This window comes from Photinus pyralis, unplaced genomic scaffold (assembly GCF_008802855.1).
Source record: "Photinus pyralis isolate 1611_PpyrPB1 unplaced genomic scaffold, Ppyr1.3 Ppyr1.4_LG7, whole genome shotgun sequence".
NCBI lineage: Eukaryota > Metazoa > Arthropoda > Insecta > Coleoptera > Lampyridae > Photinus > Photinus pyralis.
This window is the reverse complement of record NW_022170738.1, coordinates 39,284,792-39,303,812: the sequence shown is the minus strand read 5'-3', so window position 1 is coordinate 39,303,812 and position 19,021 is coordinate 39,284,792. Positions and strand designations below refer to the sequence as shown.

The 19,021-nt window shown below is 38.0% G+C and overlaps 2 protein-coding genes across 3 annotated transcripts; one reads left to right on the top strand and one right to left on the bottom strand.

The window, feature by feature from the left end:
* The first annotated feature begins 7,521 nt into the window (after positions 1-7,521).
* On the top strand, positions 7,522-12,899 carry LOC116177426 (protein spaetzle-like). 2 transcript variants are annotated; one of them, XM_031496401.1, is made up of 4 exons: positions 7,522-7,761; positions 7,860-7,983; positions 12,139-12,532; positions 12,570-12,899. In XM_031496401.1, the coding sequence occupies exons 1-4, from the start codon at positions 7,711-7,713 to the stop codon at positions 12,595-12,597; spliced, it is 597 nt and encodes a 198-aa protein (XP_031352261.1). In that variant the 5' UTR covers positions 7,522-7,710; the 3' UTR covers positions 12,598-12,899. The 2 variants fall into 2 exon arrangements, with proteins under 2 accessions (XP_031352261.1, XP_031352260.1); XM_031496400.1 differs by having other exon boundaries at positions 7,524-7,761; positions 12,580-12,899.
* Positions 12,900-17,770: 4,871 nt separating this feature from the next.
* LOC116176237 (THAP domain-containing protein 2-like) lies at positions 17,771-19,007 on the bottom strand. Its single transcript, XM_031494720.1, has 4 exons — positions 18,651-19,007; positions 18,395-18,545; positions 17,861-18,223; positions 17,771-17,802 (listed from the first exon to the last, which is right to left on the bottom strand). Exons 1-4 carry the CDS (start codon positions 18,810-18,812, stop codon positions 17,771-17,773), a joined length of 708 nt encoding a protein of 235 aa, XP_031350580.1. The 5' UTR covers positions 18,813-19,007.
* Positions 19,008-19,021: the final 14 nt, after the last annotated feature.

The window sequence follows — 19,021 nt, the reverse complement described above, 5'->3', positions numbered from 1 at the left end:
ACGGTACCCACTTCCGACGTCCCGTTCACCCGCAATTCGCGATTGAAGATTTGACTCCACCATCAGGAAGATCGTGTCGGGGGCTACCACATTCCCGTTGACGGTACCCCCTTTCGACGTCCCGTTCACTCGCAATTCGCGTTTGAAGATTTGACTCCACCATCAGTGAGATCGTGTCGCGGGCTACCACATTCCCTTTGACGGTACCTCCTTCCGACGTCCCGTTCACCCGCAATTCGCGTTTGAAGATTTGACTCCACCATCAGGAAGATCGTGTCGGGGGCTACCACATTCCCTTTGACGGTACCCCCTTCCGACGTCCCGTTTACCCGCAATTCGCGTTTGAAGATTTGACTCCACCATCAGTGAGATCGTGTCGCGGGCTACCACATTCCCTTTTACGGTACCCACTTCCGACGTCCCGTTCACCCGCAATTCGCGATTGAAGATTTGACTCCACCATCAGGAAGATCGTGTCGGGGGCTACCACATTTCCTTTGACGGTACCCCCTTCCGACGTCCCGTTCACCCGCAATTCGCGTTTGAAAATTTGACTCCACCATCAGGAAGATCGTGTCGGGGGCTACCACATTCCTTTGACGGTACCCCCTTCCGACGTCCCGTTCACCCGCAATTCGCGTTTGAAGATTTGACTCCACCATCAGGAAGATCGTGTCGGGGGCTACCACATTCCTTTGACGGTACCCACTTCCGACGTCCCGTTCACTCGCAATTCACTTCTATTGGCGACACGAGAAAGAGAGACAGCGATTCGAGATTCACGAAACGTTAAACGGCGTGAGTTCGCAACGGAAGGTAAAAGGCGCCTGACTACTTCTCGAAGACGCGCGCGCCGCCTCGCAAAAGGTCGTTAATTTCGCCCCTATGACAAAAAACAAAATTCCGCCACGCAGGAGTTGTGCGCGTTTACAACATCTTTCCGACGACACCAATTTCAAAAGAATCGGACCAAAACTGTAGTAGAAGATAGGAAAAAACTGAAAAACCTTCACGTTAGTATACTACGCTCGAGGATGACGCCCAGATGTCGCCAACCCCACATCATGTAGCCATGTCCCTAAGGTTGACAAATTTCACGGCCCTGTAGATACACGTACACCCGTTGCCTTTCTACAAGAGTTCTTCTACGCGCCCACATTTGCTGCCAGCCAGCCAGCCAGCCAGCCAGCCAGCCAGCCAAAGTGAGATTAAAAGCTACTTTTTACAAAAAAAATTTTTTGCAAAAATGCGCTAAAAAGTAATGTTAAAAGTGTCTGAGTTGTCTATGCATCTTCTCTTGTATTATAGGAGAAGAAAAGTTGAAACGATATTCCTGAATTGGAAAGAAGTACAAAAAAAATTAAAATTATTCGTCTCATTATATTATTAACGAACCTCGAGATCGTTTATAATTTTGTATTGCTGCCTGCCTGTGCGTCTGTCAGTCCGTCTGTCAGTGTGTACGATAACTTTGTGTAGAAACGTCTGATCGCTTTAAAAATTGATATACACATGTTCTTCAGGATATAACAAAGTTCACAATTGTTTTTCGGCTACGTAGGCCAACGGGCCAAATAGTTACAGACCAAAAACTGCGCAAACCTCCAAAAAGGGTTTCTAACTCTTGTTACAAAGAACATATGAATGTCCGGTTTTCTGTGTTAGTAAATATTCCTTAAACTTCAGGCAACTATGCAGATGTAAACAAATACTGCGCATGCGCATAACAACTTTTGTATTTGCGCAATCCTAATTTTTTATTTGTTAATATATTTAAATGAATTTCTGTATCTAGGCAACTCGAATAAAAGTGAAACTAATGCAAAATCAAAAAATTTGTTTTGCGCATGCGCAGTCGGTTTTCTTTGTTAAGGTATTTAAATGAAATGTTGTATGCAGGCACCTCAAATAAAAGTAAAACTAATGCCATTTCAAAAAATTTGTGTTACAAGCTATGCTGATCAGATGGGACAGAATCAACCCCTTAGGGCAGTGGTGCTCGCGATCGACCGGCCGATCTCGAGTACTTTTTGAGTCGATATCGAGAAACATTTGCGATTTTCAGAACAGATCTACACCTACCTTGACTTAAAGAAAATGGATTTTGCGGAAAACTAAATTCTGCCGTTTCCACTAATTAACTAATTCTATGTACAGTATTTTCATGAATTTCTGCAAATTGCGCCACGATACGCTCTACCTATGTAGACAACAATCCTGCTTGTAATGCCCCGTGTACATTAGGTAGTTTTAGATGGGTTAAATTTTTTTGTTTTTGTCAAGTAGGATATTAGTGTGTAAAAGGGGGTTATTGGTATATTTTGGGGCGCGCAATCTTAAAATGCATGTGTTAAAACACGTCGGCATGCCAAAGACGGCAGCACCATGTGTTAAACTTTCCGGCCGATTAGAAAACGGGAATCCGATCAGGGTGTTTCTACGAGAACTAACTTTGACTCTCACCCTTACGCCCCATATGTTGTCATTTGTCGGTCACTACGTGACCAAGTGAAAGACAAAAGTCCAATAAATTACAGCTCGATTGCCTAACTAAAGTTACCGACAAAGATATGTTCAGTCACACTGATCAAATTTCGCGCTGTTCGGAGTACTAATGATGCGTATCTCTCCCAAAACGCGACATATCAATAAATCTCAAAATTAGTCACGGTCCACCTGCGTGAGAACGGTTTTTCTTTTTTTTTGATGAGGGGGGTTGTTTTTAACGTTACCGGATATTTTTGAATTTGGCCAATAGTAGTGGTGTCGGTTCGCTGGATTTGAATTTCATTGGATACGTTGTGCGGAGTCAATCTTTGGGCGTGTGGGAAATGAAAGGCGTAAGTGGAGAGTTTTGGAAAAGATTAAGAGGGATTCGCGACGATGGGCCAGGGAAGCGAACGCCTGGCAGGTCGCGGAATTATTCGTGGGCGCAAAGTTGCGTTTTCGGCGGTGTCGTAAAGGAGTTGAACGCGAAATTCGAGAGTCAAGCGGCAAATAAGTAAAGGAAATTTGTCGAGTAGAGCGGCCGGGCAGGGTTAATTGTGGTTGTCCGTTTAAAATCAAAGTTTAAAAAGATCTCTAAAGATCGACCAATAATCAATAGCGATACTTATTAAAAAGGGTGAATGTCGTATTGATATCGACGTTTGTAATAGTAGTGCCAGAAGTGGGTTTACCTGCAATCGATTTCTCTTGGAGATACCGGCATCGTCACCGATTAATAGAGGAAGACCGCCAACGAAAATTGGAATCAGGTACTGTGAACTTGCTCTGTTTTGGTGTGACCAATCTTCGGTGTTGAACAGTTATAGACATCGTTTTTTTTTATTTTAATCATAGCTTGTAGTTAACTCTAATTGTATATCTGATTCTGTATTAGGAGGTTCTTGTAGTAGGTAATTAAGTAGGAGTAATTGATAAGAGAGATCACAGAGAGAGTGGCCACTGATAACCCTTTGATCAAACTCAGTAGCGTAGTGTTAGGCTAGTTGGTTGTTTTAGGTTTTTTCTGTAGCGTAAGGGATTATAAGGAAGTGTGGAAGAGGAAGAATTTAATGTAATATTCTGTTCTAATTGTCAATATAAACCCGGTAGTTACCCGAATTTTATTTTTTTTACTTCTCGATGAGTCAAACTGCTCGCCAAGTATGTAAAGGCTGAGGGGGACGGTAACAAAACGAGATTCACCCCGTTACGTCGTAATACGGTAGGTGGAAGACGATTGAGGTGGTAGAGATTTTAAGCGGACGAAACCCTTCGAATGTTTAGAAGTGTAGTGAAAGTAACGAGAACGTTACATGCTTCACACATACTTGCATCCTCTCAGAGTCGATCTATCGGAGTCTAACAAAATTCAGGTAGATAGTCAGCAGTTCAAGTGTGAGCACCCCTGCCTTAGGGTGTATTGTAAAAATGATGTATGTGTGAAGATTTCGAGGATTGTTTGGTATTCATTTGTATCGGATTTTTGAAATATAAGTTAGAGTTTAAACAAATATATTAATTAGGCGAAAGCCCGTTGAGGGCCCAGAACAAGAGAGGGGCAATAAATAGACAATATCCACTACATCTCCGAGAGGGGCAAAATCAAACTGATCTGGATGATAGTTTTTTTTGTTTAAAGGATGCCGCCTGAAAATTTGTTGTAGTGTCTAGAAAAAGCCTATAAATAGCCTATAATTTTGTGATCTGAATTTTTCGCCTTCGAAGCAAATCTCACAAGTGGTCAGCTAGCTTCGTCTTTAGCCAGCAGAGCCATAGTTTTTTTCTTTAAAGGATGCCGCCTGAAAATTTGTTCAAGTGTCCAAAAAGGGCCTATAATCAGCCTATAATTCTGATGTATTTCGTCCTTCATTTTTCTAAAATGGCTCTGCTGGCTTGTGGGACTGGGACCTGTGCTCCTATCGCGTAAGCCGCGATCGAATAAGTTTCTGCTGTCAAGATGGCAAACGCACCCTCTCCAAATGTTCAGCCAGAGTAACGAAATTTTTCAAATCGTTGGCATTCACATCTTTATCTCGTGCTTTAATTTTATCGTTGACATCGAGCTCAAGGAGTAACTTCTTTGTGATTGAGCTCTTTCCAGTTCCATTTAGCACATCCACGCGGTCTTCCTTTCCATTTCGATTACATGAAGCCTAGTCTTAAGATGTTCTCATTTTGTTTCGATACACTTTTCTTTGGTGTAAGATCAGTGCCGGATTTAGGGGGGGGGGGCTATGGGACTATTAGCCCCCGGCGGTAAATTTTGAGAGGCGGTACGTCGTCGCTCCCGTCACGTTTTAATTCTAAATGTAGATATTTTTGGGGTTCAGTTTCAGAAATAGCATGGTAATAAAACTTCGTCTCTTCACCTATAAGAGCAGTGCCGGGCTCGGGCTGCCGGCGGTAGCAGGTCGCTGGGTCGCACAAAAACCCTAGCAAAAACACGTTTCATGTTTTCGGGAAATCTACACTTTGCTGACAAACGACAAAGGAGCGCTTTATTACCTCATCATAAGTTATCTATCTCTATTTTCCATTGACTATATTGTGTCGAGCACATTTACTTGGTAAACCCTTATTACAAACAATTATTAAGGGGCAGAGCAAAGCGATGTAAGCTTTATAGGGGAGTCGATGGTGTCCGTCTGTCCGTCCGTGAACACGATAACTGCCAAACGAATGAACCGATTCGGTTCAAACTTTGCACAGTTGACCCGCATGCCACGTGTAACAAGCCTATTGAAAATGGGTCAAATCCAATGACCCCGTAGGGTCACGCCTCTCGGTCTCTGGCAAACGCTTGAATCTATTCAGTGCAAACTTTTCACAGTTAACATATATACCACATGTAACAAGCCAATTGAAAATGGGTCAAATCCAATGACCGCGTGTCCGCATAGGGTCACACCGAGGTGCTATGCCGCTTTTTTAGATGCTCATTAGGGGTTTATTTAAATTTGAGTATTGTTTTGTCTCAGCGCCAGCCACCGCCAGCGCCGACTCTGACACGCCGTGTCGTCAATTCCGTTACGTCATTACGCGTTAGCGCAGAAAATTACACTCATTTATTAGTGGAGTGTTTTCGTGAAGTTTCTAAAAAATGAGCGGAAATGAAGGAGATGCATGCGACAAAACTTAGAAAAACAACAAAAATTAAATGAAGTATTACAAAAAAAACCAAGATTTAGCTTTTTTCCCTACTTACTGGCGGCATAGTATGACTCAGCCCCCGGCGGTCCATGAACTAAATCCGGCACTGTGTAAGATTTTAAATTTGTCCAAAGAGCGATAATCTTTACTTTATTATCTTCTGAGTGATACGATGAAGCACACTTTGAGATCAAAGCGATTAGTACCAAGTGAGATGTGCATACTTTTTGATTAAAAATTTGAGGTGTGTCAATTACAGGAACTAAAGTGTCAATTTAACGATTACCAAGATGTCACTTTAAACAAACAAGAAGTCGGAATTAGTAATATTACCTACAAATTTGCAATTGATGGGCTGCCCGCTTATCGGTAAGGGTCTTGAGCATATAATATAGGGTTTTTGAGTGAAAATTTGGAGTCAACATGGGACAACTAGAGACATTTATCAATGGCAACCAGTTGTAGCGCGAATAATATTAGTTTATATATTATACAGTGACTTTATAGATACAGTGCGGTAAAATGGTGGTGATATTTTCTATTGGTAGTTGGGAGATCCGCCATGTGTTATTACAACCATACCAAAACCAAACTAAATCGGTTAAACCAGTTAAACCAATCAGTTTAATGATAAATTGGAAAAAACATGGTCGGCATGGAGCATTATGGCCACACTTTCTTTATACAGTCACTGTAAAAGGTATACGGTACACGGTACGTTCCGTGGTTGCGTTGAATGTACCCTTAATTTGAGTGACTGATGACTGAATGCGCGTTTAGTGCGTTAGGTGAGTGTAAGTTAGGTGGGATGAAAGGTAGCTCTTTTTTGAAAGATGTTGAAATCTTAGGTGGAAAATCCAAAGCCATCCCCTTGGCTATCCGTGGCCATGTCAACGCAAAACTGATCAACGTCTGTCTATCACACGCAAAAAAACAGAAGAACAGCATTGTCACTTTTCTTGTGTGTCTAAAGCTTTCAACCGAATTGGCCACTTTCAAAATTACTGATTGCAAAAGGTGTATCGAAAAGTTCGTATGACTCAATAATCGCCCTGCTCACGAACAACAAAGTTGAAATATCAATAAGAAATGAGTCAATCCAGATAAAATGTGGCGTAGCAGAAGGCTCCCCTTCATCACCGATACTATTCAACCTAGCGATCGATTTCATACAGGAAGAGATATGTGACAATTGCTCCCAGATGTAGGTAAATTAGTGCTTGTATCATATATCTGTATGTCATTCGTCAAAAGCTTCTTCGCAACACACTTTTAGGGAGCCGAGCAATCCATACATAGAATTTCAACCATAGGTTTAGATTATCATTTAAATAGGAGCGATGTCACTGCTAGGCAACCCAAATTGCACACTTTTATTGTTTAAAATAGTTAGGTCATGGAAACCTTTTGCACTTGCTTGACACGAGCGTCTATAGGTATACATATAAACAATGTCTCCCAAACTAAGGTTTTCTACAAGTGGGGTAATAGTTATTTATGTATTGGTGATGTTTATATTCTTGAGGGTGACGAGTTAAAAAGCTCGAGGGCCAATTCATTATGTTCGATCAAGTATGCGTGGTTTGGATTTGTTAATATGATTGAAACCATCCAAACGTCAAACGGAATTTTAAATAATTCAATTCATCATGAATGAGGAAGAAGTTCCAGAAACTATTCGAAATAAGGCCAATCTTGTGAGTTAGTAGGTATTGACATGTAATGTAATAATTGACGTTTCTAATTTTCAATGACCTGCAAATATTTGTTTGTTTTGTCATTAAGTATAAATAAGTCACTATGGTGATACTTAATGCTCTGGGGCATTAAGTACCGCCCGCGTATCGCATATATAAAATGTGCTATGATATGTTAGTAAGGCATAAAAATAATAACTTGCCACCTCCTACTACACCTCCGATTACAAAGTGATAACCTCAACGCTCTCATGAATGTCTTAATCGATTCGGTTCGTTCTTAGTTATACATAAGACTATATAAGAATCGGTGTCATTGGAAACCAGTTTAAATAACGGGTCATGTGCACAAAAATTGCGAAAATCAATTAGAGGAATGTTGTCGTCGGTTTTTGTTTCACTTAGTGTGTTTACGGTCATTCGATTGGTAAGTATCACTAAATTTGTATGAATTACATAGATTATTAACTTGCTAAAAGCAATTGCGTTATTCCCAGTTTTGACTACTGCGAAATATTGTTTTAGAAAATAGGAGAGACAGCATCCCTTTCACAACCCTGTTCAGCAATCATATCCAAGAAGCGTGCTGATAATCTTGAAGGAGACGAATCATTACTTTTGAATATAACTCCTAATTTTACGTTATCCGGTATGTAATTGGTAGTTTATTAACATTTTGCTTGCGTATGATTACTATTAACACCTACATTTGGGGAATCCCGCAGTTCGACACCTACTCTACTCATCCACTGAACTTGGATATAAACTCGCTTTTGTGTGTCATTAAAACGGCACGTTTCTGTTTCCAGTCTGGACGACCTCAAACCGTACGCACTAAAATATTTAAATTAAGTTAACAATCGAATGAACACCGGCAAACATGTATTTTCACAAACGAATGATAAAAAGCAAATCTAAAAATTCTGTTGTTGTCCTTTTATTTTATTTTTCGGTACTTTCTTTCCCATTCGGGAGTTCAAAATTATTCAGCATGTGATAGCAACACATCGTGTGGGACTTGGGGTATTTACCGAAGTAGGCGTTCTATTAGAAAATGCATTGGAAACAAAAATGGTAGTAATAAAATGTACTCGTGTACAACACGTGTTAAAAGTGTCTTTTTGTGTATAGTTACCAAATTACCGGACTTTTTTGTAAAAAACATAGTATGGAAAGTGTTACTTTGTCTCCACGATTGTTACTATGCGTTTCTATGGCGTTTAGTCCTATCTATGAACAATAGCGCATAAAATTTTGAAAATCATGAATGTTAATGATACTATCCAATGATTCGTCATTAAGGATCACTCTCTGCAAAAAAGCTCGTTTACAATATGTGGTTAAAGTGTCTTTTTTTCATGAGTTTGCTCGATGAACTCGGGCTTTCACTTTGAAAACTTCTGGTGCATTTAAATAGTATTTGCGTTTCAAAACACGCTGCGACTGCGCGTTTCAGATCATCATCTGATACAAGTCTGTGGTCCAGGGATATTTTTTATGTTTGAACAAAAAGCAATCGCATGATGCAAAATCTGGACTGAAGATTGGATGCGGTAATTCTGTGAAGCCACGGTTTGCGATAATAACTTGAACATGGGAGCTTTGTGAACGTTGCAAATGTCGTGCAGTTTTTTTCCGTTATGAGTAAAGGGTTGCCCCAAGCATTCAATTGTTTTAAATTCCCTCAGACTAAGAGTCTGCCTTGATTCCTCTTTTGTGAGAGGGACCCAGTGAAATATACGTTTCGTCGTCTCTGCCAATCCGCTCCTGACTGCTGACACTCCTCTCCCCGGTTTTTCTGTGGCTTGAGGAGCGAGAGAGAGAGAGAATCCATCGAGCAACCACTTTTTTCGTAACCAAATGGTCGTGTATAGTATGTTGGGACACTCCAGCTTGTTTTGCTAGCACTTAGATTCTCATTCATCGATCAAACAGTAGTAATGTCTTATGATTTCATCAGTTCCTACATCCACATTCGCACAGGTGGTCCTGAATCGAGTCATGATCCCATCGAAATTGTTCGAACCAATATCTTGCTTGACAATAAAATGGGCCTTAGTGAACGGGTAGGGTCATTTTTTCATACAGAACTTTCGCAGCACTTCCCTCTTTCATGAAGTACTTTATAACCGCGCGATGCTGCGCGTTGAGTTCACTTATTTTTCATAACAAAAAATGCTACCAAAACTGTCCATTGTTGTGGAGCCGTAAAGAATTACTTCAAAGTATACTTGTTTGTCTGTTGCCACAAATCTGTCTAAGAATGAACAATGCCCTTCCAACTCTTCCCATATTCTTGCCATTTCATGGCATGTCATGTCTATAATGTTTACAGTCTTGGATATCTCCTTTTTTTGCACCTTAACACTGCTTCTGCAGGTATCGCGCATCTTCTCTTCATCGTACATCTTACACTTCCTTCCTTCCTTCCTCTCCAAAAATTGTCTACCCTTCCACTGAAACACCCATTTGATTTTTTTAATTCCTCGTAGACCTCCTCTCGACTTATTCCAGGCGATACGTTATTGTCCTGCGGACCACGCCGTTTTTCAATTCTTGAGATCTCTTCACACAACTTCTTAAAGTAATCGTGTCTCTTATTCATGTTTTCTTCGCTTATAATATCCTTGCCAATCACATTATTCCTTAATAATAATTATATTACTGAAAGTACAGAAGGAAAAAAAATATATATAAACATTCAAATAGATAATAAACTAAATAATTAAAATTAAAATTAAATGAAATTAATTTTCCGTAATCTAACAGAGCGAAGTTCAGTTCTGTGGTGAAACACCCTAGAACTGCTCTACCACTTAACCCCACCCTAAACTAAGAAAATAAAACAATTAGCGGAATGAACTTAAAAATATGTATATTGAAAGGGAGAGAGAGATAAATAAATCAGTCGTGGTTCTAAATAAATAAGAAGAAAAGGAAAAGGGAAAGAAAAATAATCAATTGTTTTGCTCGCGTAGAAGTAAATGAAAATAATTTCCATTAAATTACTCCATTCCAGTTTTATCTTTGTTAACATTTCCGCTGGGAATGTGTCTATCACTTCTTTTACTTTAACATAGACACCCCTGTTGTCAAACCCCTTAGTAGGGTTGCCACCCTTTCATTAATTTTAAATTGTACGCGTGGTCGCGTGACACATCATTGGAAAGGATTCTGAATTTCCTACACGCCTATGGTTTAATTTTCAAATTCTAGCGACTATATTGGAAGATACACTTCACTCTAGGGCTCAGGTAAATATACAGAGTGGCCCAACGAGAAGTATGCAGAGAGCTTTTAGGGTATTAAATTTAGAAATTTCGAAAAATCCTCGATCACGTCAATTTTGTATTCGAGGGGGACAACTTTTCGAATACAAATCACGAACCCAAGTCTACACCCCTCTACGTAGGGAGCTTAACCCCTAAATTTTAAATGGAATCCTATGGCAAATGGCACATTATTTGAAAGCCAATTTAATCGTGATTACTAATCTGCTTTGCTTTTTAAATTCTATTGATTCGTTTCGGAGAACTGACAGGTTCACTTAAGTTTAACAAACAAATTGAAGCGTCAAAATAAAATTTTAATACAAGGTGACTTAGATCGCATTTGTTTTGGTTTAAAAAAAACCATTTCAAATGCGAATTATCTCCGAAACGAATCAATAGAATTTAAAAAGCAAAGCAGATTAGTAATCACGATTAAATTGGCTTTCAAATAATGTGCCATTTGCCATAGGATTCCATTTAAAATTTTAGGGGTTAAGCTCCCTACGTAGAGGGGTGAAGACTTGGGTTCCTGATTTGTATTCCAAAAGTTGTTCCCCTCGAATACAAAATTGACGTGTTCGAGGATTTTTCGAAATTTCTAAATTTAATACCCTAAAAGCCCTCTGTATACTTCTCGTTGGACCACTCGGTATACAACAAACTATGTAATACTATGTGATCTAAAATGAGTTGCTGTCGAGTCGCCTTTGAAATTTTTGTTTACATGGAAAATCGTATTTAACTTGAACTTCCAAAGGTGACTCGACAGCAACTCATTTTTGATCGCCCGTTATACATACGTCTGGTTCACTGAAATAAAATCGTATTAGTATTTTACCATCAGTACTGAGCTAAGACCCAATCCGAAACATTAGCATCTGACATATCAGATAAATCGTCAGTTGTTCATAATAGGGATAGCTTTAGCCAGTTTTATGGGTCTAAATTTTTCTGGGTTATTAGCAGATTTTATTATGTTCATTTCTCATAGTTCATGCGTTCTTCAGGACTGTTTTGTGTGCTATTTCTTATAACCGTATTTATTCACGTAAAAGCTTGAAGATCCATTTGAATTATTTGTGGTTTGACACCCTGTATCCACCAAATGACCAAAGGCGTGTAGGAAATTAATAGCTCTTTCCAATGGTATGTCACTCGACTCAACACTCAATTTAAAATTACTGAAGAGGAGGGAACCCTATTTAGGGGGTTGACACCAGGGGTGCAAATTTTGAAATAAAAGATGTCCCCCTTCCAACCAAAATCGACTTGTTGTTGCGTTTTTTCCAAAAACTATTTCCTTACGAGTGTGTCGATTTTTAAAATTGCCAGTGAAATTATTATCGGCAATGTAAAATGTTTAAAAAATGTCCAAGGTGGTTTCCAGAGGATTAGGGACACACCTCTGGCAAGCACGGTCTCTCATAGTCAGATACTTCATCTATTCTACAAATACTCTCCGGAAATGAAATGTGCCAACGTTCAAATTTAATCATAGTGCTGACTTTCAAGTACATTATTATTTTTTTCAGAACCAACACAACCTGTTCTAACCAATCAGACTAAGAGGCATTCGGCAATCGTTTTTCCCGATTCAACTGAAGACCTTGCGGATATAATATTTCCTGTTGATGTGTCGCAATGCGGTACTGCCTCGACGGTCTGCGAAGATGTTACCAGTTATCCCTACGAACACATAAAGTTTGTACTGAACAAACGCAACGATGCCAAAGGTTTTTTTGGTGTAGACGAAGGAGCCATCGAGCATCGAATAGGAGAACCAGATGATAACTTCATATGTGCTTCGCTCGAAAAAACAATTTTTCCAAAGGCCGGTAAAAATAAGTATAGTAAATGGAAGTACATTATAAATCAAGGTGACAACGACGGATACGTGCAGGGTGTTAGGATTGAGACTTGCGTTAAGTACGATTGAGTGAAATGGAATGGATTAATTTTTTAGCTCTTTGCAGATTGAACGGTCCTTGTAATCTGCTGGGAAGTGCACCATATGGTTTTATTACAAGCTGTAAACAAAAGTATATTTACAGAAGGTTGTTATCTGTATCAGATAGTGGTATGCCAATAGCTGATACTTTTCAAATTCCATCAGCGTGTTGCTGCTCCTACAGGAGGAATAATGATTACTTATTAAACTTTGGCAGAAAGATTCCATAGAGTAATCATCGGGATTGGTTAACATGTCAGTGGTGTCATTTGATTTTTTTCTTGAGTATAGGAAAATGTAATAATTGCAGTAAGAAAGGAGTAATAAAATCAGATGAACAACGATCTCATTGCAAAATCGTTTTAATGTTTTATATTTTTTAGGACTCGTGCGCTTCATACGCATTTTTTACGCACTCGGTGGTACGACAAATTACTTAACATTTCTTAGTAAGCGTGCCAGTTAAAGATTTTGGTGAATTTTAAAATAAAAGTCCCAAGAGAAAATTATATGATTTGTTTATATCTATGGATTCCGGTTTTCCAACGGTCACACGCCTAGCTTTCAGTCCCTTTGTTCTGCCTCCATGATTAGAACGATTGGCACATAACCCTAGTACTGCCAAAAGTGGCGTGAAGTTGGTAACGATAATGACTCGGCAAACACACTTACGTTTAAAAAACGTCTTTAAAGCGCTTTGATAGGATAAATTCAGAATTGGTAGTAAGGTATACGTTTTTGAGTAGACGAATTTTATACCTACGTTAAAAATAAAATAATTAAAATAAATTTTTATTCATACATAATATAATAATTTTCTTGTACCTTTACAAACAGAAAAATTATGATTAAAAAGACAACAAAACAAGACATTTTTCGGTTTTTTGGACATAACTTCGCTATTTGTAGAGTTACAACAAACTTTGAAAGGGAAAATTCTGCGTAACTTTGCCCGTTTAAGCGAGCTTGTATCTCACGGTTTAAGAGATCCCCATAATGAAAATGAAACAAAAACACCCGGTATAAGAAAAATAAATACACTTAGGACGATATTTGATTCAAGAGGGCAACAACACAGTATGGGGAATAATAATGTACTGAAATTCACAATTTCGCTATATTGAAAACAGCGCCCATTTTAAATCATATCCTCACTAAACTGCCCAGACAGATTTTGGAATCTGCAGACCTACGACCTATGACTTTAAGATTTCTGAACAATAAACGTGACAGCGAGCTTTTGCATTTAGGTAACAAAAGTCGACATATTTGATATTGGACAACGTTCAAGACTTTATTTACATGTCATTTGATTAGGATCCAGGTATCATGCCTTACTAATATTACACGAATATTACGTTTAAAACCAATCTATTTAACTGAAATATCTGGAATTCATTTTCGAAATATACAGACACGGGTTTGAATGAACGTCCGAGATTTATGAGTTGGAATAAACAAGAACATAAAAAACATTAGTGTCACGCATGCTATTTTGTTAGATATGTTTCAGAATACGAATAAGTTTTTTTTTCCCATTTCCGCTGAGCACTGGTATTTCAGTAATGAAACTGATTGTCAATACTTTGATATACTATTCAGGTTACCGGAATTTGTATTTGCAAAGGGGCATATCTAAGATTTCATATTGCATATTGTAATTAAGGGTCCATTAGGAAATTCAGTCGGCTTTTAATAGAGGAATTCAATTTCGGTATTGCCATTCATTTGGATTTTATGAGAGAGCTTTTTAAATTGGAAATCCCTAACAAGCAATTAGGTATTAATAAACTTATGAAACTTCCAAATTGACTTTGACCTTTGACATTTTAAGTGAGGTACAATTCGTACAAAGAAGAACCCTCAAAATAGAAATAATCCTCAATTTTCATTAATATTATTAGATTAGACAAAAGTCAGCAAACAGATTTTACCATTTATTTATGTAATTGGCGAACATAATTTATCTTGTGTAAGGAACTGGATATTTTCCAAACGGTAGTAGGTAAACAATTGGGGCCTAACTATTGGTCAAATCTCAATGATTACGATGCGACAAATATCTACTGTAAACTTGTATTTCATTAAAAACGCCCCTCTTTATATTCATAAGGGGTGGAATGGCAGCATTCAGTATGGCTATGGTAAACAATAGGTATCGCAAATGCCTATCGGCGATCGTAGTCGATTAATTGGGTAACTCACAGTAGGGCGGCCTACCTTAAAACACTCCGATTGAGGTAGAATGCGTCGTTGGAGATGACATCCTGAATGGATAAGATGGAGCTCATACGTACTTAAGAAAGGGTTACGTCGCGCGCACGTGCCCATTTTGTCCGCCCCTCTGTCCGTCCGTCCGGTCGCTACTAGATCTTTATCTTAAGAGCTATTGTTCTACTTTTTTCACTTTTCGGTTTGCTATGGCGTCGAGGCTTGCCACAAGGAGAAAGCGTTTATTACTAAAAAAGTTATAGTAAAAAATAATTTTTTTCATGTAGGTACGTACCATACTTAATTTTACACCTGTGCCGTTTAATAACGATCCTGGAGATGGTTTATAATTTTGTATTATCTGTTTGTCTGCCTGTTTTCTGTCTGTCCGTCTATCCGTGTGCACGATAACTTTAGAAACGTCGGATCGCTTTCAAAATTGGGACGCATGTTCTTAAGGATATAAGAAAGGTCGCTACGTAAACTAACAGGGTTCTTTTATCATTCTTGTTATAGAAAAAGAAAGCAACCAAGATTGCTTAATGAAGCCACTCAGGTTGAAGTTCTTGGCAAATTTGCCATAAATCCCTCAATGTTTTTTTTGTTGATTATTAAATTTTTGTCAAATTGTCTTAATGAATATTGACTTTACTGATACGACTGGAAAGCATTTGTCAGTAGCTTTCCAACGATGTGTCACAAGTATGGGGTTGCCATTTAGGATTTTTGCTGAGGGGTGAGGGGGCAGGGGGATGTCAGTCATAACGGCATTCTGGTTCCCGCTCGATACCCCCGAAACGGTTTTGCGCGATTTTCAATATCTTCTTTAGTTTGGAAAATATGGCCGACTGCACGTTTTAAAATTGACACCCCGTATATTTTTGGTATCTCGAACGCCCTACAGTGACTTTATAGGGACAGTGGCGACAACTTATCATAAATCGGCCATATTGGAGCAAACTAATAATAACAATCATAACTAATAGATGGCGCCAACCATTTATCCGATTTACAGCGACTGTAGTAAGTACTGGTTACACCTCTGAGGTTTACACTAACTGATTGTGACGAAACTCTGGGGAATGGTTAGACGCTATAGTTGGACGTACAGTGACTGTGTTAGGGACATGACAACAGTTCTCAGAGATTTAGAAATAGGTAAAGACAAAATTCACAGGTAGAAAAATGTGTTTATTTACAATGGCCAGCAACTGATTTGCTGGCGTATATTGCACTTGAGGCCTAGCGTTTCATTGATCTTATTTTTAACCTGAATGTTACAAATCTATTAATAAATTTATATTTTAACCGGTGACATTCGGGGATTGAAACATCTTTGAAGTTCATTTTCTCCAAGTAAAACTCCTTTAAATTAATATTTTGAGTTGAAACTATGGGAAAAAACTTTTTAAATATCCATTCTAATTGCAAAACAAAATGAAAAAATTCTTCTGTACAGAAGAAAAGTGTATTTTCTTTGAATCTTTTAAGATTAGTAAACTTAGAAAACACATTTTTTATCGGTTTTTTGGAACCCACAGCCGCCAAACATCGTGGACATGTTTTTGAAGTTTTCATTATACTGTGGACTAAATATCCACAAACGTTGTACAAAGAATTTAGTTCACTAAAATTTAAATTATATCCATCGTAATTTACTTGTTCTGGAATCTTTACTTCATCATATTTTCGGATAAGATGAGGTAAGGTGTCTAAAAAACCTGACAAAAATTCTCTATCATCTTCATCGTAGCTGCCTCTGATGGGGTTTTTTAAATACTGCGCGACACAAATCAACTTTAAATGGTTTTTGACTTGTAAAGCATTTGGTACTACTTGTTTGCTTCTTAAAACACAAAACAGATTTTCCAAGCAGTCCTGAGTAAACCTACTAGTCAGAATAAACTTATATTGTTTGTTTTCTAGAAGATGTTCTTGGAGTTCTAACAGTGACTGCGTTGTAATTAACACACCTGTCTGCGAAGGTTTCCAAACTTTCTTCACTCCAACTTCTAAAGATTTAAAAATGTGCATAAAATCCTTTAAAAAGGTTATGGAATCCGTATATGCACATTTATTATACTTGCTTAATGCACTCGATGGATGTCGGGATGTCATTAAATAAAACCATTGTTCGACTTGATCCAAAAACCAAGCAGTTGTCAAGTACTCGGGTTTTTTCATTTCTTCTGCAAGAAACTTGAGGGCACTGCTAACATTGTGGCTAATTATGTTGGTAGAAGTAGATACCTTCATCTTATTAAAATGTGATGGCAGCAAATCAGCTTCTGACAATCTTGGTGCCAATTTAAATTCGTGTTCTTCTTGGTATGCCGCAATTTCCGAAATATGATTTGCTCTTATTTCATTGGTGGGCAATTTATATTTTTCTTTTAGCGTGTCGGGTATTCTTATTATTTTATTTGACAAAAGCATAGATTTAATATTCTTAAAAAGATGTGGTGCATCAGCAAACATATATACATACTCATTGTTATTTATTGGGTGGGGAATTTTGCATTTAGTTTCAGAATGCCTTCCTGCCATAACACCCAATGCTTTCCACAATGCTTGATTAGAAGCACCCATATCTGATGTTACGCTTAGAATGTTCAGTTTTAATTCTTCCGCTCTTTTAAGGATTTCCATTATAATGTCTTTAAAAACTGTACCATTCACCGAATTGCTAGTATAATAGTAAGCAACGACCTGTTTCCAACGCACAGTAATTCCACCCAACATAAAAACTAGCACATGAGTTGCTATTCCAGTATGCTCTGGTAAAGTCACATCACCAAAATATTTGGAAAGAGATGAATCGTACGTGTTGCCTGGAGTGATGGCCATTTCGTCTAACACTAAAACACAATCTTTTTCAAATTCACAAAATGATTCAACTTTTGTTTGTAAAAACTCGAAAACTTCAATTAAAATCCCACTATCAAATGTTAGATTCTGTAGTCTTCTTTGCAGGGTTCGTTTTGAAGGAAGAGGATGGCCTTGTTTTAGCAGCTCCTCATAGCCATTACCTCCACAACTGAATTTGAGTTTGAGCGATTTAGTAATTGTAGAATTTGACCACTTCAAGCCCTTACTTGATCGGTTGCTTTTTCGTTTCTTCAAAACCTCTACTTGATCCTCATTAAAAATATTTCTTAATATAGGATATTCATCTGGAATATTGCTTGCCTTATCTTTTAAGGTTTTGTTTTCCTTCTTAATGTTACATAACATTTGTTTGTACCGTCTGGCCTTTTGTCTTTCTCTTATATACATTTTTTCATATCGCAAAAATTTAGATTTGCAGTCTTTATGAACATCAATGAATGAAGTCGAAGCTGTTAAGGTTGACGGTGACGATTCTCGAATATTTTCATCTAACGTGACAGAAAGGATGTCTGATGATGCCGCTGATGTTAAAGGTTCTGGATCACTGATACCATAATCCGTGGTTTGATCTAAGACATAAAAAATGTATTTTACATCTGCTAGTAGGTATACTACTATACACATTTTGCAATTTTAGAATAGCAATTTATATAACCAGTTTTGATGTTTGTTTACGGAAATTGTCAATGAAAAAGGTATAGGTACAGTAATTATTTTTAAGCAATTGAGTATAAACTTACTTAATTCTTGGACTGACGTATTTTCTGGTGTAGGTGCTTTTCTTGTTAATGTTGATTTGGAGAAAGCAAACATTGTCGGAACAGCATTACATTTTAGTACACGCTTTCCATCTACGCGGGTCTTTTCCCACATCTCGGGACCAAAGTGGACCTACAGAAATAACTAGTTATTTAATAATATATGTACTCCATGTTAATTAAGAAGTGTAAAAGTTATCTCGTAGGACATGATTAAATAAACTTAGAATAAACTTACTTCGCATAAGCGCATTGCATCAGTTGGTTGCCAGTTGCCTTTTTTCATTTTGATTATCCATTCCATCCATTCCTGCTTTCTTTTTGGGTCCCTCGGAAATCGTTTCATCAAGAAACCTTTCTTTGCGGAATTGCTGCATCCTTCAGCGGCACACCCACCCATTATATCTAAAAACTAGACACATGTCCTTCGTCAAACAAACAAAATTGTATTACCCAATTAAGAAAATACTTACATTTCTATTAACTTTTAACACACTAAACTACGTCTTTACGTAGAACCGATTATTTGCAATACAAATTTTAGTTTAAACAGCACCTTTAATGACAAATTTCGTAAAACAAAAAACACGTGTAAAAATATTAGCGATT

What these genes read in the sequence shown, in the direction of transcription:
- LOC116176237 (XM_031494720.1), bottom strand. Translation starts at nt 18,812, where the DNA reads ATGGGTGGGTGTGCCGCTGAAGGATGCAGCAATTCCGCAAAGAAAGGT. An exon ending in ATGCAATGCGCTTATGCGAA is followed by an intron (nt 18,546 to 18,650) that starts GTAAGTTTATTC and finishes TTATTTCTGTAG; the next exon opens with GTCCACTTTGGTCCCGAGAT. An exon ending in TACGTCAGTCCAAGAATTAA is followed by an intron (nt 18,224 to 18,394) that starts GTAAGTTTATAC and finishes TTTATGTCTTAG; the next exon opens with ATCAAACCACGGATTATGGT.
- LOC116177426 (XM_031496400.1), top strand. Translation starts at nt 7,711, where the DNA reads ATGTTGTCGTCGGTTTTTGTTTCACTTAGTGTGTTTACGGTCATTCGA. An exon ending in TGTTTACGGTCATTCGATTG is followed by an intron (nt 7,762 to 7,859) that starts GTAAGTATCACT and finishes ATATTGTTTTAG; the next exon opens with AAAATAGGAGAGACAGCATC. An exon ending in AGGATTGAGACTTGCGTTAA is followed by an intron (nt 12,533 to 12,579) that starts GTACGATTGAGT and finishes AGCTCTTTGCAG; the next exon opens with ATTGAACGGTCCTTGTAATC.